General features: G+C 44.0%; 2 protein-coding genes across 2 annotated transcripts in view; one reads left to right on the forward strand and one right to left on the reverse strand.

Moving 5' to 3' along the window:
• The first annotated feature begins 532 nt into the window (after positions 1-532).
• APOBEC4 (apolipoprotein B mRNA editing enzyme catalytic polypeptide like 4) lies at positions 533-6,163 on the forward strand. The gene is made up of 2 exons (XM_048482469.1): positions 533-632; positions 4,513-6,163. Exons 1-2 carry the CDS (start codon positions 630-632, stop codon positions 5,563-5,565), a joined length of 1,056 nt encoding a protein of 351 aa, XP_048338426.1. The 5' UTR covers positions 533-629; the 3' UTR covers positions 5,566-6,163.
• A 4,151-nt stretch (positions 6,164-10,314) lies between these two features.
• Positions 10,315-22,955, reverse strand: part of ADCY10 (adenylate cyclase 10) — a 75,758-nt gene continuing 63,117 nt past the window's right edge. The window contains exons 31-35 of the mRNA XM_048482532.1: positions 20,679-20,794; positions 19,779-19,896; positions 16,719-16,914; positions 12,578-12,760; positions 10,315-10,598 (exon numbers count right to left, since the gene is read on the reverse strand). Coding sequence (XP_048338489.1) covers positions 10,404-10,598; positions 12,578-12,760; positions 16,719-16,914; positions 19,779-19,896; positions 20,679-20,794 — 808 coding nt within the window. The 3' untranslated portion in view covers positions 10,315-10,403. The remainder of the gene's footprint in view (positions 10,599-12,577; positions 12,761-16,718; positions 16,915-19,778; positions 19,897-20,678; positions 20,795-22,955) is intronic.

Consider the following 22,955-nt stretch of genomic DNA (forward strand, 5'->3'; position numbering starts at 1 on the left):
AGAAGGGGCCTAAGATAAAGATGCTTCTACATGAACTTTGTTTCCTAAGCATTCTCCCATTAAAGAACTGCCACTTTTCGTTGAACCCAGAAATATAAACGTAACCAGTGAAGTTGTTTTACACCAGCCATGATACAATCATTCATGTCAGTTTTGTGGAAACGTACTGATTTGATGCTTCTGCTGACATTTATGCCTATTATCTTGACTTCTTTCATTTTTCCCTTTTTTCCCTTCAATCTCACCTCTTTCTTCTCTCTTTTTATTTGGTCTTCCTGCACTGGGATAATGTATACAGTGACATGTGGCTTTTTCACTTTGTAAAGCGTCTCATAAGCTGCATATTACACTGTATAGTGTAGTAATATAACCCACACTTTCAACAGGAACCAGACAGCTGATCTGACCAGCCTTTCAAAGCCCAAGCAAGGCCGACTCTTTTGTTTATAGCTGGGTATCCTAGCATTTGACTGTTGACAAAGCTGTGTCTCCTCTGAGCCACTGAAAACTGCCACAATCCAGCAATGCTGAAAAGAGCTGGCATCAGAAAACAGCCAACGACTCAAGTAGCCCTCATCATAACATTGATCAACTGTTCACTGCTTGCAGACTGGTTTAGAGATCCATTGATGGTAAATATAACTGAATTGTCCATTTTTGCAAGTATGATTTCTGGTAGAAAGTCACCTCTGTGGCTTAGGTTGCATTGTAGAACAAGATACAATATTTTGGGGAGGGGGGGAGACTGAGCAAAGGACAGGGTGTGTATGTGTGTGTTGGAGGACTGAATTTGTTCTCAGCAGCAGTTTGTTCAAAATTACAAACTCCAAGAGAGGAAAAGACCGAGATCCTTAATATCTTCCCCCATGTTCCACATTCAAATAGTTTAACCCAATGCCACCAATCTGGTGCTATGATTCAGAAGGATCCCATGCTAGACAGAAGTAATGATTCTTCAGGACAAATACATATGGCCCAAGACAGGTAACCTGTGGCCTGGAAATTAAGTTTCCCTAGTGGATCCTTCCGCTGTTCCACACCTGTTGGACTGGCAAGAACTTATGTAACCAAAGTTCTTCCTCTACCTTCTCTATGACTGGGACAACATCACCACCAGGGAGTGAACACAGAAGATGCATCAAGAGCCCCTGATGCAACCTCCACTCTAGCTGAGAAAGCAGTTCCAAAATTGTTGTGCTGGAAGTTGATATGGGAGATAAATATATTTTTGAGTGTAGAATGACATTTACCTCTGGCTTTAAAACTTGTTCCACAGGTATCAAATGTTCAGAAAATCCTACTCATCCAAGAAGGCATGCTATGGGTTTTGGGATTGTCACATTGTTGTTTTCAAAAATTATGGCCCTTGGACTGAATATCTTTGGGAGTACACAGAGTTCTCTGTACCTGGTAATATGTTTTTCAGTAAAGGATTTAATGGCAAATTGTATACACACACATACACAGAGAGAGAGTGTGTTCTCGTGAGAGAGAGAAGGAAGCATTTCGAATGATTAATTTTCTAAGTTTTTAAAAAGTATTTGTTTTGCCATTTAATATAAATCATACACTAATAAGAATAACTGCATGAAGAATATTAGGCATATTAATATATAATTTTCTGATATCTTCGGGGAGACAGAAGAAAGGTATTCATGGTCGTTTTATCCAGGTGCTTTGCCAAGGGAGATAAAAATATATCAATAATAAGTTGAATGACTGACATTGAAATGAAATAAATGTTGTCTTTTTTTAAAAATGTAAGCTCTGCTCAGAGTGTGAAATAATTGCCATTTCTCAAGAAAATGGCTTGTGTGTCCTTTCCTTTCTTTGGTTGCAAACTGTGAAATTATTTTATCAAGTCTTAAATGGTTCCACAATCTTTCAATTCATTTTTGTATTGATGGAAATTACTTATTTTCCCATCATTCTGCAATTAGCATTCTTGCTATAGATGAGTTTCTGTCTTACTGCATGAGATTTTCTGGAAACTCAAGAGGATTATTTTAGGGTTTTTTGGCACTTCGTATATGGTAATACAGTCTATATGTAAAGTGTCTAATTTACAAATATTAATATTGGTGTACACATGGGGCCTTTGAAATGTCAACTTTTTACAATGTTTTCTTGTCATATAAGACATCACAAAATCTAGAGAGTTTGTATTCATGCCAGTTTGAATAATTATGCTATACAACAACAAGCCTTTATTGGCATACAAAACAGGACAAAATTTCAAAGTAAAACAGGATTAAAAAACACAGTTAACATTGCTAATTTCCAGTATAAAATTTGCAACAGTCTCACAAAAGAGCACATCAGAGCTGTTCAGGAGGTTGGGTGTCTTGTAACACTCTTGCCACTGAGAACATTGCAAGAAAACGTTGCTGAGAACATTGCAAGAAAATGGAATTCATGGGTTTTATGTGTATCTTATTATTTTTAGGGCATACAAATGGTCAAGTGTTTCAACCGTAACCAGATCACAAGAACAAACCCTTTTAGAACATTCTACATTCTTAAACCTTCCCTCCAGAAGAGTTGATGGCAACATATTACATCTTGCAGTAGCCAAAGCTCTCCTCTGGGTGGGATTAATTATGCTATAGTTCAGTGATGGCGAACCTTTTTGAGACCGAGTGCCCAAATTGCAATCCAAAACCCACTTATTTATCGCAAAGTGCCAACCCAGCAATTTAACCTGAAAACTGAGGTTTTAGTTTAGAAAAAACAGTTGGCTCCGAGGTGTGCATTACTCAGGAGTAAGCTTGGTGGTAGTCGGTGGCTTTGCTTTGAAGCAACCATGCAACTCTTCCAACAGGTGAATCACAACCCTAGGAGGGTTTACTCAGAAGCAAGCCCCATTGCCAGCAACTGAGCTCACTCCCAGGTAAAGGATCACCCTTTAGTTCTTCGCATGAAAATCACTGGAGTTTAACAGCACTTAACAGGGTTACCTACACTGCTTCCCCAAAACTAGGTCTTAGGTTTAATGCTAATAATCAAGCCTAGCGTCCCAGGCCAGCCTAGATGTGTGTGTGGGGGGGGACTCTGCACGTGCCCATAGAGAGGGCTCTGAGTGCCACCTCTGGCACCCGTGTCATAGGTTCGCCACCACTGCTATAGTTGTATGCCAGTTTGAATAATTAAATAATTTTAGGGTACTAGCCCTAAAATTAGAGGGATGAATAAAGGGTAGTGTTCGGAAGCAGACATTTTCTCCAGCTGGCCCACGCTTGGAGTGCGGCTAAAGTTATACTTTTAAAAAAATTTAAAGTCTACTATTGCTCGACTGTTTATGCAATATAGTCTCTTAAAGTCAATGAGTTGGGAACAAAAATAAACAGAAAAATAATAAAGAGAAGCGTAAAAACAGGGTACCCAAGCAGCAAAATTATTTGGAAACATCTTATAGTGATCACCCGTGCAGTAGTAAAATATTCAGAGGCAGTATGATCTTTAAAATATAAAGAGCAGAGAGAGAGAAAATTGTCTAATGACTGTCCAGGTATGCTTGGAATCTAGTGCCTTATTCTCAGTCTGCCTCACGGAGGCAGCAACTCCATAGCCACTGCCCTATCTGAGAACAGTGGCCATGGATAAGATGGCAGGTTGCCATTTTGCTGAAAAGGAGATTCTTGGCTCTTACTTTAGACTGGATGGAACATATGCACACTAGCTGAAGCACACAAATACACATGCATGCAGTTTTACTGATGCAATGTGATGTCAACAGTCTTAGTAGTCCTCTCATTCAGAGAATGCACAGGAGTAGCCATGTTATTCTGTTACTAACACTTATTTCAAAATGAGCTTACTTCTTCAGATAGGGAAATCAAAACAGAGACCAGAGGTCAAGGCTGACATGGTACGATTGTGCACTGCATTTTTTAAAAACCCAGGGCAAGTATGCACGGCACTATAAATGTGGGTACCACCTTCCACGCATTTTTAATGCACATGTGTGTGCAACAACAACTCACAATACGTTATAACAAAGATATCTTGCCCCCTTCCACACATGGAGAATAGTGTACTTTCAACCCACTTTCAACGCACTTTGCAGCTGGATTTTACTGTGCGGAATAGCAAATTCCACTTGCAAACAATTGTGAAAGTGGATTGAAAGTGCAGTATTTTACATGTGCGGAAGGGGCCCTTGACTGTCAATTTTTTGGCAATGAGGTTTTAATGGTAAATGACCATAAGAAAAAAATGCTATAATTTCCTTGCTAAATAGGCACCCTAATAAATTTCTTAGGGCATGCTTGTATTACATGTTTAAACCTTTTATATCTTCCATTTAAGGAAACCCAAAATTATAGTTCTATGAAAAAGGCTAGAATTCTCCAACAAAAGTCCTCCTTACAGATTGCAGAGTTCTTGAGTGGAAACCATACCTGCTCAACTGGTTTCAAATTGGTTTCAACATGTAACGTAGAAGGTACCTGAATGTCAAAGCTTCCAGGTAATGAGGAGAGAGCTGACCAGGACTATGATTTTGTGTTTTAGGATCACCAAAATACGTGGTTTGGGACTCCTGACAATATGGATTTAGGAAGAGAAACATTCTACCAAGAATACCTTGCACCTAAAGGTACAGTTGTGAAGCCCTATTACTGGTTAACAATGGACCAAAGCTGTACAAAGTGCCCTTATCACATACGAACAGGTGAAGAAGCAAGAGTCTCTTACAAAGAATTTCACAAGGCCTTTGGATTCCCATATGGTCCAATGTGTGACCCAAACAACCACCTGATCTTTTACGAACTGAGGCACTTCTCAGGCCAGTTAATTCAAAAGGGCCATGCAACAAGCTGCACAGAGTATGACATTCACCCAGAATCAATGTTATTTGAGATGGGCAGCTACCTTGACTCAATGATATCCAACTACAAGAACAGCAACTACATCATCCTTTATTCAAATTACTCCCCTTGTAATGAGGCCGAGCATGGCTGCATAAGCAAGATTTACAATTTCTTGACCAAATATCCAGACATCACACTGTGTATTTATTTCTCACAGCTGTATCACACAGATGAAGATTTTCCAGTTTCCCCTTGGAACTGTGAAGCTTTACGGAGCCTGGCCAGTATGTGGCCGCGAGTTAGCCTCAGCCCATTGTGTGGCAGCCTTTGGCACAACCTGCTCTCCAATTTTGTGGCAATTATGCCTTGGGGGCCATTTTACCAACCAATTTTGCCTGTGAGAGCGTTGGCTGATAGGCAAAACTCAAACCGACTTAAAAGCATCACTGGGATGAAGTTTCCTTTTATGACTACCTCACCTCAGCCGATCCCTGGGCCTAACCTGCAGCAGTACTATTTTTCCAGTTCACACTCCCAGATTCCACTACACATGATGACTGGCAGACTTCCCCCGCTGTTGATGCTACCACCCCATTCAACACCTTCCATGAACATTTCTCGTCCTCCCCTAAAACAACCGTTCTACCCCACATTGGCCGTAAGGCACTTAAAAATGCCAGATGAGATATTTCAGGAAGTTGAAAGTTTAAGTGATTCCAAGCAGGAAATCCGTTCGAATGGAAATAATTTCTGAGCATCTTTCAACTAACTGATCTGCTGAATATGAAGATCACAGGAAGAAAAAGAATTAAAGCCACCTTACCTAAAAGTCTAATACAGGCAGAACCAATTATGTCAGTCCTAATTGGCCACACAGCAAAAAGATCATGAGTAGGAGGCCTGGTGCTAATTTACATGTGATGAACACATATTATTTTCATATGTCATGCAGATATTATTTTCATATGACATGCGGATATCCACAATAGGCTTGCCAAATTAGGTTTGCTGTTGGTATTTGGCAAGTGCTAGTCACACAATCCAGTAATGAAGCAGTTAATGTTGTGCATACTTATTAGTTAGTAAGGTCAGAAGTCAGTGACCACGTAATTGGCCCCAATTGGTCAAGTGGGCTAGCATGAGATACATGCTGGATCTGATGTAGGATGTAGGTATATATCCTTTGTTCTCTCTCTACTTATGCTCTTGAGTAGTATAGTAGCCACTATACTACTAATATAGCAAGCCAGTTGGAAAGATATTTTCTTGTTTTGTATCCAAGTTTACCCTTCCCTACTTTTTATAGTTGTAAACTTTGGCCACTTCCGCACATGCAGAATAATGCACTTTCACTCCAGTTTCAATGCACTTTGCAGCTGTGCGAAATAGTAAAATCCACTTGCAAACAATTGTGAAAGTGGATTGAAAGTGCATTATTCAGCATGTGCAGACAGGGCCTTTGTTAACCTTAAAGCAACTGACTCTGCTTCTTTATTTGTGCAAACTCTGAATTTATAATAAGAGTGATGTAATAATTCTGACAGTTGCTTATCCTGCCCTTCTTCCACAGGTCAGCTGGCCAGTGGGGGCACTTACAAGCAGGGTGAAGTAGACCAGGGCACGTCATTTGCGACATCACTGTCTTCCTGTACCGGAGTTGCAGTGACATTCTGGTATTTTGAGCAAAAATTTGATGGTAGAAGCCATTTTTACCACAGAGTGTTTGCCCAGATACCAGAGTTTCTCTGGGGATGGGATGACATCACCATATCGCTAGTAACATGATCTTGGCCTCTTTCCTGCTTATGGTAAGTCCCCCCGCCCTCTGCCAGTTGCCAGAACGGACCTGGCAACTTTATTTTCCTGTCATGGAGGATCTAGGAGTTGATGTCCCTTCGATAGTAGAATAGCAGTTGCTTCAATTCTGATCGTGAATTTTGATCTCTCTAAGCCCTCCTCTTAAGATGTAAGTCTTTCAATGATCGTCATTCTTTTTCAGTGGGGGAGATATACTCACCCTATTGCCTGGTCTCACACCTACAACTAAATAAAAGTACTGGATCTAGACTAATTACACTTCTTGTATTGTGAAAAAACAATTGTTCTTTTCTCTTTAAAAGGACTCAGAGGCAGAACAGGAACACAGTGGAGTGGTGTGATGGTGGTAAATATTTTATTAGATGCACCAAGCTAAAAATATAATTTTCTTGTGCCATGCATTACAGAAAGTTTGGAAAAGGAAATTCATAGTTATTTTTTCAAGCAAAGAAAACTCTGGATCAGTAAAACCTGCTCTGACATCTCCTTTTGTTTTCAAAGCAGTGATATGGTTATCTTGACTTGCAAACATTTACTCCACCTTCATTTTTATTTGTACTCTGAACATTTTCTGGGCCGAGTTTCCTCACCCAATGCTTATCTGATTCCTTGCAGACCAATCAGCATTCGTAAATTGTTTCTTCCTGAGAAACAACTTTTTAATCAACGTGCCACACTTGTGCTCAACCATGCTTCAGGGGGCTGGGGCACCTAGAATAATCAAAACAGAGTTGAAAGGGACCTCCGGGATCATCTAGTCCAACCACCTGCACAATGCAGGACATTCACAACTACCCCTCTCCCCAGTAACCCCTGCTCCATGCTCAGAAAACGGCATGAAAACCTTCAGCATCCCTGGCCAATATGGCGTGGAGGAAAATTGCTTCCTGAACCCAAAGTGGTAGTCAGCATTATCTGGGGCATATAAGATGGCTACCTGTTTCACAGTGTTCCCCATTTAGTGCACCCTCATCACAGACTACTGTGAGCCCTTTCCTTACTCTTCTTTACACACACAGCTCAAGGATGCTGTCCCTTCAGTCTGAGCCCACAGTCCCTCCCATAGGTTTGGAGCCTTTCTGCTGGCCCTGCCTCCTCCAGGAAACAGCTCTGCCTTCTGTCTGGTTCTCTTGGTACCTTCAGTCCTCCAACCTATCTTTCCGTTGACAACTGATTCTGTTCCTCCCTGCAGTGAGCTGCCTTCAAGTCAGTCTGCCGTTGTTACCCTTCTTTCCTTGCAGTCTTTCTTTCCCTTGCTCAGCTGGGCCTGACTTTTTATCAGCTTCCAACCTGGGGAAGAGGAAGTTGTCCTGCCTGCTGTGGCTACTGTTTTAAATCCCACGGGGCCAGTGGCAGTACATAGTCAATGCATGCTTCTTGCTGCCCTCTTTCCTCACACAAGACTTTTTTCCTCAGACTAATGAAAAATAAACAAGTAGGTGGTCATTCAACTCTGCCAGTCTGCCTTATGTTGCTCAGCAAAGATCCTATAAGGTCTGTAAACTTTCCTTCCTTCCCCCCCCCCCCCCCCCCCCGTCCTTTTTGACTCTAAAAAGTTTGTTCCAAAGGTCACACAATCCATAAAGTGTAATAGCCATGCAGGCCAGGAGGGGAGGCAAAATAATTTCTGTCTTTAAACATTACCACACACTGAAGGTTCTAAATGGAGGATGAACATTTGTCAGGTGGATATTTTTGTGGCTCATGATTTCCCAAAAGTTGCTGTTCAAAACAGCAGCAAAATTGATGCGCGCTGAGGAGCGGGGAGAGCGGCAAATTCAGGGTGACTGCGCTGTCGCTGCTGGCGTGGTGGGGAGCGCTTGAAAACCCCGGGTCATTTGGCTGGGTTACCGTGCAACAAACGGTGAGTGGGGAAAGTCCCCATGTTTCAGGGACGACCTCCCCATTGCTTCTGTGGTAGATTCCATTTCTGGCGCTCGTTCTCCCTGTTAACCCGTGTCCCGGCAGAATCTGGTTGCAAGTGGCATAGACCCCATTGACACGGTTCAGAGCTGATCTGAGGGGAGGGACAAGGGTTGAAACCCTGACTCGTTTCCCGCTGCAGAGTGTGATGCAGAATTCAGGCAACTAATCAGCACTGCCGGCGCTGATGCGATGTGCGCGTAGTCTTTCCTTGGTTTTGTTTTTGCTTTTGCAATCAGCCAGCAGAAGGGGACGCAGAAAGACGTTAAACAGTCAAACATGTAACTTTGAATAGTTAATGGTTTACACAGGTAATCAATTAACTGGTAACCCTTTAAGCAACATAAACACTCGTAAAAATAAACGTTAAACTTTTTTACCACGTTTGGTTTTGATCCGCCCTACGAGAATCACGTTTCAGCGGAAGGAGTCCCGCCCATCAAAGGCGCGCCAGACCAATCAGGGGAGACTTACGGCGAAAGCGAAGATGCGCCTGAAGTGAGTGGGGATTGCTAAGAGTTCTGTAACCGGGTGTGTCTGCTGTGTGCTCACTGCAGTGGGGAGGGAGAAACTCCAATGAAGAGGACACAGTTTCACAACGAATAGGTTTTGATCTGCGGGCAATTTTCAAGTGGGGATTCGACCAAAAATTTCACTGCCTGCTTAGATTTTCCCAAGTCATGCATCACCCTAAAAATTACACTGCAGATGGTAAATCTGATTACCCATTCCAACAAATAAACTTGTGTTATTTTAGCATCAGAGAGACCTCGGTTCAGAATAGGAACCACACATGTATTATAGAGTGGGAGGGTGTTCATTTTTCAGAGCCTGCATTACTTTATTGTTTGTGATAGAGTGAAAGCACTGCTAATCTCCTTTTATGGCTGGCCAAGTGTAGGTTTTTGCTTACAGTAAGGAGGTATGGGAAAAAAACAGAGGCATTTTATGATGAAGGAATATTCGAAACCAACCTCTCAAAGCCAATCATATTCGGCAGATGAGGAATGGAGGTCAAGTCTTAGGCCCTTTCCGCACAGGCCAATTAAACCATAACACTGGTAAAAAACCCAGGTTGGGGAGGAACTTCACACAGATCCTGATCCTAAGGCGGATCCGCTCTTCATCGCCCCCCCCCCCCTGGTTTTTTTGAGAATCACATTATGTGCAATTCTTTTGTTTTAACGGAGCTTGCAGCCGCGACTGAACGAATGACTGTGAGACGCGTTAAAACAAGAGACTCTCGCGTAACACAATTCTTGAAAACCCCTTCCCTGGTTTCCATCTGTGGAGCCACGCAGGGGAAATGGGCCATATCATGGCCAGGGATGGTCAGTCCTGCCTGCCTGCAAAATTGTGCTTCGTAGGCACATAGGGGTAAAAAGCTGGCTGAGAAGAACAAAAAATGATGCGCCTTCATGTGAAGGTGCGCATGCCGGCCAACGAGCTGGCTGTCCACAGGACAGACAGCCATGCGAAGGGGCTGGGGTGCGGGTGGGTTCATGTTACCCGCCTTTCCTCTGCTTTTATTGGCCCGTGCGGAAAGGGCCTTAGTTCCTCACTGAATCACTATTTAGGTGTGCAGTCAAGGAACAGAGATGAGCTGCAGAAATGCCACTCAGAACTTTGAACAAGGGTGGAATTGTCTGTTACACAGACATGCCTTCAAGCAGCTTAGTAGGCAATGAGAGAGGAGGATAGTTAATAGGTGTACAGATGAGTTGATATTCATTTAACACAGTTTAACATAAGATTCATTATCTGTTGTCTTTATTTGCAGGTTGGAAGGCAATTGCTTGAAGATCTGAAAGGTTCCTAGGGGACATCCTTGTCCTGAAGCATACTTTATAACTACACCAACAGGTCCTGACTATTAATGTCTTTAAATGATTGGTCAATGTCCAGTTCTGGCATCTTCAATAGGTACCTGCATCCCTCGTATACTTTAAGCTCTTCATTTGACATTCCTTCTTTCCACACTGGAAAATCTGGAGCTGTCTTTACCCACTCATCTTCCATGGCAGTCTTTCCAGTGAACCACCACATCTAGGAAAAATATAGGCAGCTGCTCAAAATATGATTAAGGAGCCAATTCTGGATTTTTTAAATAGATGGGGAACAAGGGCCTCCATCTTTGTGGCCTGTGCTATTGTGACTTATTAGTTCTTTCCTTAACTTCATTTATAATCTGCCTTTCTCGCTGAGAAAGCTAAATTACCTAGTAAAAAACAATGCAATAAAAACATCACAATGCATGCAACAATCAATGCCATACATATGGGCGGTTCAAAAGTAATGCACTAGAAAAACTGTATAATTAGGGTAGGATTACAAAATTGAAGAATAATGCTACAAAACCAGTATAATATAAACAAAGAGCAATGTAATAAAACTGCTTAAAATTTCAGGTGATAACTCATTTAAAGTGTGTTAAGGATTGCATTCTGGAATGCCAATGCAGTAAGAAATGAGCTACTGTTTCACACAAACACCTCTGTATTTAATAGGAAGATCTATATCAATGGGGAAAAGGGACCCATATCGATTTTTAAGAAAGTATTCGTTCTGAATGTTATTATCAACTTTGATCTTTTGGGGAAGGGAGATAATAAAAGAATTTCAGAAAATGTAATCCAATCAACCTTTCCTCTCCAGTCAGTTGCTGGACATTTAGCAAGTTGATTAGTCATATAGTGGTATGTTGTATTGAGTCTCTAAACTGAAGCAGAATATGCAATCAGGACATTTAAAACTAATTCTGTGTGCATTCCTAAACTGTAATTTCAAATCTTGGTATGCACTGCTCTGAGTACTTATGCACACACTTTTCCTATTATTCCTGGAAGGCTCTTTCATTGGGCTGGTCAGGGACGAACTCCCACAAGAAGAAGAGTTTGGATTTATATCCCACCTTTCTCTCCTGTAAGGAGACTCAAAGGGGCTTACAATCTCCTCTCCTTTCCCTTCCCTCCACACCACACAACAACACCCTGTGAGGTGGGTGGGGCTGAGAGAGCTCCAAAGGTCACCCAGCTGGCATGTATTGGAATGCACAAGCTAATCTGGTCCACAGCTCAAGTGGCAGAGCAGGGAATCAAATCCAGTTCTCCAGATTAAAGTGCACCTGCTCTTAACCACTACACCACGCTGACTCTCAAAGAAAGAAGGGAGAATGTAGTTTTAAAAAGAGGCTTCCTAATAGCATGAAGCTGCCTTACTTTGATTCATTAATCCATCCAAATCAGTATTGTCTACTCAGACTGGTAGTGGCTCTTCATAGTTTCCTTTTGAGCCACAGACTGTCTCCTTCTTTTAACAGACAGTACACTAATTGATGGATTTATTTTGTTCATTGTTGTCATTCTTTGAAGATTTCATTTGTTGTGTTCCGTGGAAATTTTGGAGCTGGTGGTACAATTAGGGTGCATGTCTATGGGAAATCAAATCAGAATCTGCCAGAAATAATATTCTCAGTCAGCTGCTGCTGAACATGTACAATTATCCATCCAGTGCCTCTGAACACACAAGAACATCATGACAGTGTAAAGATTATAAAATGGACCTGAACTGGCTACTGAAGAAATATTATTGTGTGTGTGTGGGGGGGGGGGGGGGGGGGAATAATTTGAAATAGATGGAATGTGCAGAACTTATATTTGTTGAGTAATCTGTACAACAAAGGAGCTGCTAGAATTTTCTATCAAACTTTATACTTCTACTGTTCAAACTTCTGATGGTTTTCAGATTAAATGCAAGTGTTCTTGGTTACCAGCTGAACGTCTTAAATCTAGATTTGTGTACATTTGCTAGGACTGTTGGCCATTTAACCCCCCCCCCCCACGCACACACACACTCACACAAATGTTTAAAAATCCCTGGAGAAGATCCAGTTAACTAGGCTAAGTGGATGCCAGCTCTAACTGAAGGTTCAGCTCTCAATTTGCTTGGTATTCTGTGGCACCACAGTCCATGTTCTGGGGTTCAAATATATTTTGCAGATTAACAATAAGTTCTGAACACCTTACCTGGCTGATTATCAGCCAAGATCTCTCCAGATAGTTTTCATAACAACTCTGGGTTGCCATATCAAGAAACATTCCGCTCTGCTCATCATTCCCTAGCATCAGCTGGACGTAGGCCTTCAGGTGGAAAACCCTGGGGTAGTAGACTGGGCTTGTAGAGCACTGTTCCAATGCCTGCTCCAAATTCTAATGGAAGATGAAAGGAGATTCATGTCAGGCAGAGCCATGAATGTGACTAGGGACATGTTGGAAGTAACATCTCTTTGCCCCGAGCACACTAGTACTATAGAGGGGGCACTAGAGCTAGCAAGATGAATGGGTCAGTTCCTTTTGAGCAGTTTCCTCTTGTCTGTTCTGCTGCTGTCCCCTCGTTATGTAGATTGCTATTCACGGCCCATTACCCATGGGATGCTTACCTCAAGGCTGTTCTCTGTGCACTGGGCTTGCAAAGGGCTCTCCTTGCATGTTTCTGTTTGCATGCAAGGAGGCAGTACACAGCCTGCAGAGCAGCTGCTTGTATGGGCCTCTGGTCCTCCAGTTCTCTTAACGCTGCCCATCAACAGCCTTAAAGTCACAGATGTCAGCTGATATTCTCTCCTCCTCCCTCCCCCCCCCCCTGAAATAAAGGGCATAGGATTTTTTTTCTTATGTCTCTTGGTAACAGATACCATGATGGTGGAGGAGGAACCAGAAGAAAATAAACGGAAATTGCAAAAAAAGGCAAGAAGAACTTGGAATAATCAAAGGGAGACAAGATAGGAGCACATAAAGGCCGGGCACTTCAGGTTAAGAGGAAAGTGTGAATTTTTAGCAATAAACTGGGACAGGAGAGAAAACTAGAAGATAAATCCTATTGACATATTGAGATAGAAATTGAAAAATAAAAGACAAGAGCTTCATATGTGGGTAACGGAACTGGAAAGTGATGTTTACTTAGTGCAAATTTTTATTCCACCTTTTCTTTAAGGAGATCAAAGTGCTGCACCATCATTCCTCCTCCATTTTGCCTTCACAGCTAACCTGTAAGAATGGTTAGGCTGAGCAGTTAGGCCCAAAGTCACCCAGTAAATTTCATGGCCCATAGGGATGTGGAAGCAGGGCTTCCTCATCTTAGTCCTATGCTCTCATCACTGCGGTCCCGTCGTATCTTCGGGACCGCATCACCCCATACGTCCCTGCACGGCCTCTTCGATCAGTGGAGGCCAATCTACTGGTGGTCCCTGGCCCCTCGGCGATACGGCTGGCCTCCACACGGGAGCCAAGGAGGCAGCACAGCAGCTCCTGGCCCCGGCCTGAAATGAGCAGCTCTCCCTCCAACTGTCCGGGCCCTGCGGGACCTTGGTGAGTTCCGCAGGGCCTGTAAGACAGAGCTGTTCCGCCGGGCCTTCGGAGGAACCAGCCGTTAATGGTGCCCTTTGCCCCCGGCTCTGATACCGGGGCCAGCTGTCATCTCAGACTCGCCACTCCTCCCTTTTGGAAGGGGGAGGGATTTTTAGATCGGAATGTGGGATGCTGTGTTTCCCCTTAGGGAAGGGACAGAATTATAATAGCAGATTACAACGCCATCTATTTTACTGTAGCTTATTATATTATTGGAAATATCTTATGGTTTTCGCTGCTTTTAAATGTTTTAATTGCTTATATTGTCTTTTAATGTTGTACACCGCCCAGAGCCCCTTGGGGATGGGGCGGTATATAAGCTTAAAAAATAAATAAATAAATAAACTACACCCCACAGGCTTCCCAACAGGACAGGAAAAGAGACGGTGATAAAAGCTTTGAGGGAAGCATAGAAGGTTGCTCTGGGTCTGTTCAGCGAGTTGTCCACTAGAAGTTTCTGTGGCGGAGACATCAGAGAAAATAGAAGTTGTGAGTCATTGTTATGAAGGTGATTCAGGATGATTGGACAGATTACCAGGGAAAGGCATCAGAACCCTGAGGAGGAGGTGAGGGGTGTGAGGAAAGTAAGTGCCACCAATACAATGCTTTTATAAGCAGTCTGGAAGAGGGCAGGATGACTGTTGAGAACAGAAAGCAGGGCAAGCAACAAGAAAGGGTAACTGACTGACCAGAATGAATAACAGATATCAGGTAGTAGAAGATTTTGGATTTATACCCCACCTTTCTCTCCTGTAAGGAGACTCAAGCGCCTGTCCCCAAACAGTCACCTTGTGAGGTAGGTGGGGCTGAGAGATTTCTGAGAGAACTGTGACTATCCCAGGGTCACCCAGCAGGTTTCATATGTAGGAGCAGGAAAACAAATGCAGTTCACCAGATAAGAGTCTGCCACTCATGTGGAGCAGTGGGGAATCAAACCCAGTTCTCCAGATTAGAGTCCACCTGCTCTTAATCATTACACCACACTGGCTGAGTCTAGATGCAGAGGCCATTAAAACTGGTGAGAAATGACTTGATTGGTCTTTGAACATCTTTGTCAGAATAGTGTCAGACTTTGCTACGCATTACATTTTCCTTGTATGTTCTTCTCTTTCTGTGTGATCATTAGGTCCAGGAGATCAAAGTGAAATTAGGTTAAGGAGATCAAAGTGAAATACCTGCTTCTCCATTATTCTTCCTCCATTTTATCTTCACAGCAAACCTGTGAGAAAGGTTAGGCTGAGAAGGGGTGGCCTGCACAAGTATGCCTGCATAGAAGTTGTGAAGATAAAAACTTAATTCCCAGGCACATGTGGGCCTAGTTTGGATTGGGACTTATGCCTGCCCTGACTTCCCAAACCAGAAACATCTCTGAGGAATGCTGTTTGCCTCACTGGGGATCTGGTGTAGTGGTTAAGAGCAGGTGGATTCTAATCTGGAGAACTGGGTTTGATTCCCCGCTGCTCCATCTGAGTGGCAGAGGCTTATCTGGTGAACCAGATGTGTTTCCGCACTCCTACATTCCTGCTGGGTGACCTGGGGCTAGTCACAGTTCCCTCTGAACTCTCTCAGCCCCACCTACTTCACAAGGTGTCTGTTGTGGGGAGAGGAAGGGAAAGGAGCTTGTAAGCCACCTGGAGTCTCCTTCCAGGAGAGAAAGGTGGGGTATAAATCCAAACTCTTCTTCTTCTTCTACATATAGGTTTCATTTACATTTCCCCAAGGTGGCAAAATAACACACTAGAAATTTTCCAGATTGGGAAAAATGGCTCATTTGATCTAGATCCAATCCGGTTTGTACTACCCAAGAATTATCCAGGCCACGCTGCTGAAAAGGGGAGCAAAATGGCAGGAAAGAGAGCAAGAACTTCTGAGAAAGACAGCTGTGAATCACCATGGGTTGCAGTTGCCGGTGGGGGGGGGGGGGGGGAAGTGGAGCTGAGCTGGCTGCTACTGCCCAAGTAAGGGTGGAAGCAGAGCCCTGCCCATGTTAGGCCAGGGCAAAATGTCACTGGGGTGGGAGGGCTGGCCCGAGCCTTTAAAGGTCCAAGCCCTCCTTTGTGCTGGCCATGTGCTTTGGCCGGCCGACGATTTGTCCGCCCACCTCTCCCTATCTTTACATGTTTTGTTAATGCATGTTTTATTGTCATAGCCAGCGGCGGTTGGCGCATGGGTATTGATTTGGAAGGGCCAGGGAAAGGGAGCTAGGGAGCTAGGGAGCTATCTCTTCCCCCGCCCCTTTCGAGTGGCTGATGGCGGCAAGAGGCAACCGCCATGCTGAACAGGGAAAAGGGGGAACACCTCTTGCCAGGAGCGTCTGCCCAGCAGAGCCCCTCAGCTGAGCGAAGCTCCAGTACGGGGCATCCGCCCGCGGGAGCTTCGCCATGATGCAGACACGATCAGATCAAGACCCATGCTAGGCCTCACACTTCCATTTGGTTAATAAAATGACTATGGCCAATTGTTTTATCCCAGCAGAAGCGTTATGTGGTTATTGGGAGAGGGTCCACCCAGGAGGTTCCCACCCTCGGACGGCAAACTCTGCCCCTGCAGAAATGACAGGGATAGAGTGGGCGGGGGCCTCAATTGGTGACAAGGATCAGGCTGAAACGAATTATCATGGCAAGAACAAAGAATAGCTCTGCAGATGATGCTTCCCGTCCTCCCTGAGAATCAGGACATTTTCCCTGAGCTTTACCTCCTCAGACTTATGGTTTCGTGGCCTCTGCAAGGACAAACGTGCCCCATGCCATCCCATTGCCCTCACCTTTGCTATCTTGTTGCGCAGCTCGCGGACTCTGTCAGTCCTCCATCCAATACATGTTTGGAACAACAGAGTCTGACACTCCACAAACTTGCAGAATCCGTAATTAGCCGAGAGCGAGGTGCTTGTTCTCCTGGCCATCCTTCTCGCCTGTTCAAATGGCTCTTTGAAGTCTTCCCATAAATTAAGCCTGGCATACCTTTATTTTCCAAGACAGACCAACAGGCAGCACATTTTAGGCAGCAGCAAGAGGCCCTTCTGAATACCTAGTCCGGTTTCGAAATATTTTGGCCCTAAAACTGTGAGATATTTGCTTGTCTGCAATCTCCACCAATCGCCTTCACACAGGCAAGATAATACAAGCACGGTTTCATGCATTCCCAAAGTGCATTAATCCCTGTGATAGAGAGCCAAACTTGATGTTATAGTGGCTATGGGTCAACCATTGGTTGCTATCACCATTTTTGAGAAGAATTTGTGGTTGTTTAAAAAATACCATGGCCCCTTCTGCACTGGCAGAATAATGCACTTTCAATCCACTTTCACAATTGTTTGCAAGTGGATTTTGTTACTCTGCACAGCAAAATCCAGCTGCGAAGTGCATTGAAAGTGGATTGAAAGTGCATTATTCGGCATGTGCGGAAACGGCCCATGAGGCCCACCATACAGTAGGGGCCCACTAGACAGTAGGACCAGGAAATCTAGTTCTCTTTTCATGATGGGAAAGGAGAGACTGGGTGTCACTTGATGGGCAGGAGCTATGGGGTAGGATTTAGATCAGCACTAGATATTTTCATCCTGCCAAAAGTCTGATTCTTACACTATCTAGTTTCTTGCCCTTCAGCAGAAATTGCCTACTAGGTTTCTCTGCCACTTGTCCAACCCAAAGATTAATGTTCTTGAAATGTACAAGTATACAAGCTAGGGGAGAATGAGAAACCATAAAGAAGGGTAGGATAAATCATTTGGAAGTGCTCCCCTCATCTCCAAATCTCCCCCCTGTGGATGCACTAAGTTTTCAGGCACATGCACATGCTAATTTCCCCTCCCTCTATCTTTTCTGTAACTGGCTTGTTTATTGAGATATGTCTGCCTTGCTTTTCTCCTCATTGGGGACTCAAAGCAGCTTAGGACATCATTCTCTCCTAATAGTTACAGCCCTGTGAGGTAGATTAGGCTGATAGGGAGGAGGTGACTAGATCAGGATTACCCAGCAAGCATACTGGGGATTCAAACTCTGCTCATTCAGGACCCAACACGCTCATTACTAAAACACACTGGCCCTTTCCACACAGACACTTTGAAACGTTTTGAGGCAGGAAAAGAAACTCTGTGGAGTTCTGCATTATTTTTATCCTAAAATCTTTTATTTGCAGTCCCAAAATGTTTTAAATGAATCCCCTTTTTAAATGGTTCTCTGGCTGAAACATTTTAAAAATGGTTTCATTTGCCTGAGCATCTTTCAGACATTTCCCAAGCCTCTGCCTTTCTCATCAGCACCATTTTCTCAGCTCACTCCTTTCCCCTCACCTGTTTTTGAATCATTTTTGAGCAATTTAGCAGAGGTTTTTTTTTTTCAGTTTTGAAGAACTAATTTTCAAAGGAGGGAGAGTAGAACACACAGAGAATTGCAGCACCCTGCTATGAAGCACTGAAGCAGCGATCATTCCACACAACAAACTCAAAATAAAGGGGAAAATTACAAAATGGAATCATTTGGAGGGGGTGTGGATATAAATCAGTGTAAAGGGCAGAGGCGTACCGGGGGTTAATGGCGTCCGGAGACAAATTGTCTCCAGGACGCCCCCAGGCTCTGCCCCTGCCCCGCCCACCTCGTCTCCGCCCACATTGCCCTTGACCCAGCTGGAAGGGAGGGAGGGAAGGAGGAGTCCCTGGGGCCCGAGGGTTGAAGAGAAACAGGAGGCAGCAGGGAAGTCCTGCTGTTTACGTCATTTTTGCATGCCTCAGGCAGGGTTGCAGCAGCGCAAAAGCGACAAGACAGCAGGACTTCCCTCACGTGAGGGCCTCGATGAGAACTGCGCCCCATTGTGATATTAGAAAGAGTGGCGCCCGGGGACAAGGGGTACCCCTTGTCCCTAGGCAGATACGCCACTGGTAAAGGGGCGAGGGATTGAAAACATTTCAGAAACATTTTCGGGGATTCGTGCAGAAAGGACCACTGTCTATCTCAACTGCTCTCAGTGTTCTGTGGTTCCTGAAATATATACAGTTATCATCAGGCTGTTTTGGGGGGGAGCGTTTCCCTTTTTTCCTTTAAAAAACTATTTTTTCGTACAGGTTGGAAATCCCTCAAGTGTGATACCGCTATGAAGGGCAGTGGTATGGAAGGCCAAGTATTCCAGAGAAGCTGCTACAGCCCAAGGTAAACAGGTTGTAAGGCAGTGCTCGCGTGAGCCTTGGGTCAAATTAAGTACTTTTCATCATGCCAGAAACGTTGAGCTACTCCAAATTGCCCCTATCATTCAGGATGTTCAGCACAACATGGGTGCATCTGTTTGCTACCATTTTCACAGCACGGTCACAGTGATCTTTTTTCTGGTCACACAGATGAAGCAAAGAAGAAGAAGGGTCTGGATTTATATCCCGCTGTTCTCTCCTGTAAGGCCTGTAAGGAGACTCAAGGCAGCTTACAAACTCCATTCCCTTTCTCTCCCCACAATAGATACCTTGTGAGGTAGGTGAGGCTGAGAGAGTTCTGAGAAAACTGTGACTAGCTCAAGGTCACCCAGCAGGCATCATGTGTAAGAGTGGGAAAACAAATCCAGTTCATCAGATAAGAATTCACCACTCGTGTGGAGAAGAGGGGAGTCAAACCCGGTTCTCCAGATTAGAGTCCACCTCTCTTAACCACTATACTAGTCTGGCTCTCCAGATGGGCTATGTAATTATACAGAGACTTAATTCAGAACATTCTAAAGCTAGGTTTTATGAGTGAAAATATTCCCCTCTTTCGAGCTCACAGACTACATACAACTACAGCTTTGGAATGGCAACAGCAGTTTTGGGCTGAGATGGGAAACCCAAGATGTTATGAAATGTTACCAAATGGCTATAGAAGAATACAAGCTCAGCATAATGGCATTTTGCGACAGAAGGATGCAGTTTGCTGAATTGGAGATAATGAAGTCCAGGCAATACGCAAATGGTTTATATGAAACACCTGCAAAAGAAGACCAGCACCAGTCAAAAACTGAAATTACAAAAGGTTCAGAAGTTATATGAAATAGCTTGGTAAAAAGCTTGCCTGAATTAATAAGGTTGCCTAACAATCAGTGGTGTACCGCCCACGGGGACATATGGGGTCAAATGTCCCCGGGTGGAGGCCATTTAGTCACGTGGGGGGCGGAAAATAGCTTGGGAGAAAGGCTACCCATGTAATCAGAACTTAATGAATGAGTTCATGCTATTAAAGGCTAATGCAGAAACTGGTTGTTGTAGGTTTCCCAAGCTGTGTGGCCGTGGTCTGGTAGATCTTGTTCCTAACGTTTCGCCTGCATCTGTGGCTGGCATCTTCAGAGGTGTATCACAGAGAGAAGTGTGTTAACACACTTTTTTTCTGTGATACACCTCTGAAGTTGCCAATCACACTTCTTTCTGTGATACACCTCTGAAGATGCCAGCCACACAAGCAGGCAAAACGTTAGGAACAAGATCTACCAGACCATGGCCACACAGCCCAGAAAACCCACACCAACCAATTGAATCCGGCCGTGAAAGCCTTCGACAATATGTTAATGTGGAGTCTTCCTAGGTCACAAGAAGAAGTCCACTTATTACTTTTCTGAAAACTGTGCCCTTGAGTACAAGTCTGAACATTCCTCATGTTCCGTCAAATCCTTCCACTACCACTTTCTTGATGGCTGCATTGTTAAGTTTAAAATTTTATTTCTTTTCATCCCATTTGTGGGGTGAGGCACGTTGTGAAAAGGACCCAGGACTTACTCGCATAAAGCATGAGATCCATGCATCCAGAAATGAAGCAGGCCTTCCCAATGATATTGTCATCTTGAAACGACAGCTTTTCCAACCAACTCAGTACTTCTGCAGATTCAGCAAGTCTAAGGGTGGAGCAAAGGAAAAGAAAAAAATGTTTTGTCAAAGGCTTTCATGGTTGGAATCAAGTGGCTGTTGTTGGTTTTCTGGGCTGTGTGGCTGTGGCCTGGTGGTTTTTGCTCCTAACTTTTCGCCTGCATCTATGGCTGATATCTTCAGAGGCACATCATGGTAAGATGTGTTTCTCTGAGTGGCACGGACAGAAATATATCTTACAGTGACATGCCTGTGAAGATACCAGCCATAGGTGTGGGTGAAACTTTAAGAGGAAAAACGACCAGACCTTGACTACACAGCCCAGAAAACCCAAAACAGACAAAAAAACCACCCCAGCCTCTTTGTGCAATTTCGGAAGGTCAGGTCTTGTATTTGTTGAGTTAATTAACAGTTAGAAGGTACACAGCTACTTCATATTTAGATCATTTATAACTTTGTGTTTTTGATTACAGGACTTGAGGTAGTCTTTATAGAGTTTCTAGAAGGTCTCCCATGGAGGAGAAAGGAGTTACCACTGCACCAATGGAACAGTACCATTGGACCCAAGCCTTAAAGTGCCAGTGTAAGCAGTTACACTCTTGTACATTCATTAAGCTCAACGGGCTTTGAAGAGTGTAACTGCTTAAGATGGCACTACTAGTTCAGCAAGATTCCTGAATCATGTACTGTCCTCCAACGGGACCCAGGACATAAGGATTATCACCGTAGAGATCTTGATGTAGACAGATGATATCACAAACATTTGCCTAAATGGTTTGTAGAGAACCACCATAGGTCGATTCCGCACTTGTTATCGACCTAAGTGCTCTGCACAGCCACTGTGATCGACATGGCTTTGTACCAGCTTCGCCCAGTGTAACGGTCAAATTTCCGACTCCAGTTGGGAACAACTACTTTTTCAGGGAACCACGCTGGAACTCAGCTCGATTCCAGTAAAGTGCAGAATCTCTGGTGCCAGGAGTCCCCCATTCAGCCAATCACAGCTGAGTGTTTCAGGCATGCGTACAGATGGAGAACTGCCGCAGCAAAAATCGCGCCTAATTTGTTTTCCACTCTTCTTTCTTGCGTTCGAAGCAATGGCTGGTCGCACAAATGGTGCACAATTTCCATGTACCAATGTAAGCGGCCAATCAAAAACGCCACCAATAAAAAAACTCCATTCCTGTGGCAGTTTTTTTTATAACGTGTGTGGGGATAGATGGAACATGGCCGTAGAACAGTAGCCAATCGGAACGGAGCGGCGAAGAGGCACAGGATGATCCCGCCCTCCGAGCTGGGATCAAGCTGGTTGCAGTGGGGAACAACAATGGCTTCGACCTAGGTTAGTACCCTTCTCAGGGAACTGGGTCGAACCTATTTTACTCATGTGCGGAATCGCCCATAGCGTAGCAGTTCAGGTGTCGGACTACAACCTGGAAAACCCAGGTTCAAATCCTCACTTGTGTCATAGAAGCTTGCTGGGTGACCTTGGGCCAGTTATACATTCTCAGCCCTGACCCTTATTAATTTTCAGATGGAATACCTCCAAGGAATACCAGGGTTGTCACGCAGAGGCAGGCAATAGCAATGCACTTCCGACTTGAAAACGCTATGGGACCTCCACAAGTAAGCTGTAGGAAATGTTCAGCCAATTTATTCCTCATGCATCAAAGAGATCAAAGTCGGAGGGTTACATTTTTGTTCCTGAAAACACAGGTGGTACCCTACTAGTTAATACCAATGTAACATGCAAAGACTGCATTTTCCACATAAAGTGCAGGTTGACTGTATTGTCGAAAGCTTTCATAGTCAAAACAGATTGGCTGTTGCGGGTTTTCTGGGCTGTGTGGCCATGGTCTGGTAGTTTTTGCTCCTGCATTTCACCCACATCTATGGCTGGCATCTTCAGAGGCACATCACAGAGGTGTTGTACGGAGATAAACACATTGTGCTGCGACATACCTCCGAAGATGCCAGCCGTAGATGAGGGTGAAAGTTTAGGGGCAAAAACTAACAGACCATGGGCCTGGAAAACCCATAACAGCCAGTAGGTTGACCGTTAGTGGTCAACAGCAGTGTGCTGACGTTAAATCCTACGTAAAACATTATGCAAGACTTTCTTTAATCCATGGCAAAAATAACTGGAAAACAAAAGATAACGGGGAAAAAAGGGTTTCCTGATGGTAGAAA

This window comes from Sphaerodactylus townsendi, unplaced genomic scaffold (genome assembly GCF_021028975.2).
Source record: "Sphaerodactylus townsendi isolate TG3544 unplaced genomic scaffold, MPM_Stown_v2.3 scaffold_18, whole genome shotgun sequence".
NCBI lineage: Eukaryota > Metazoa > Chordata > Lepidosauria > Squamata > Sphaerodactylidae > Sphaerodactylus > Sphaerodactylus townsendi.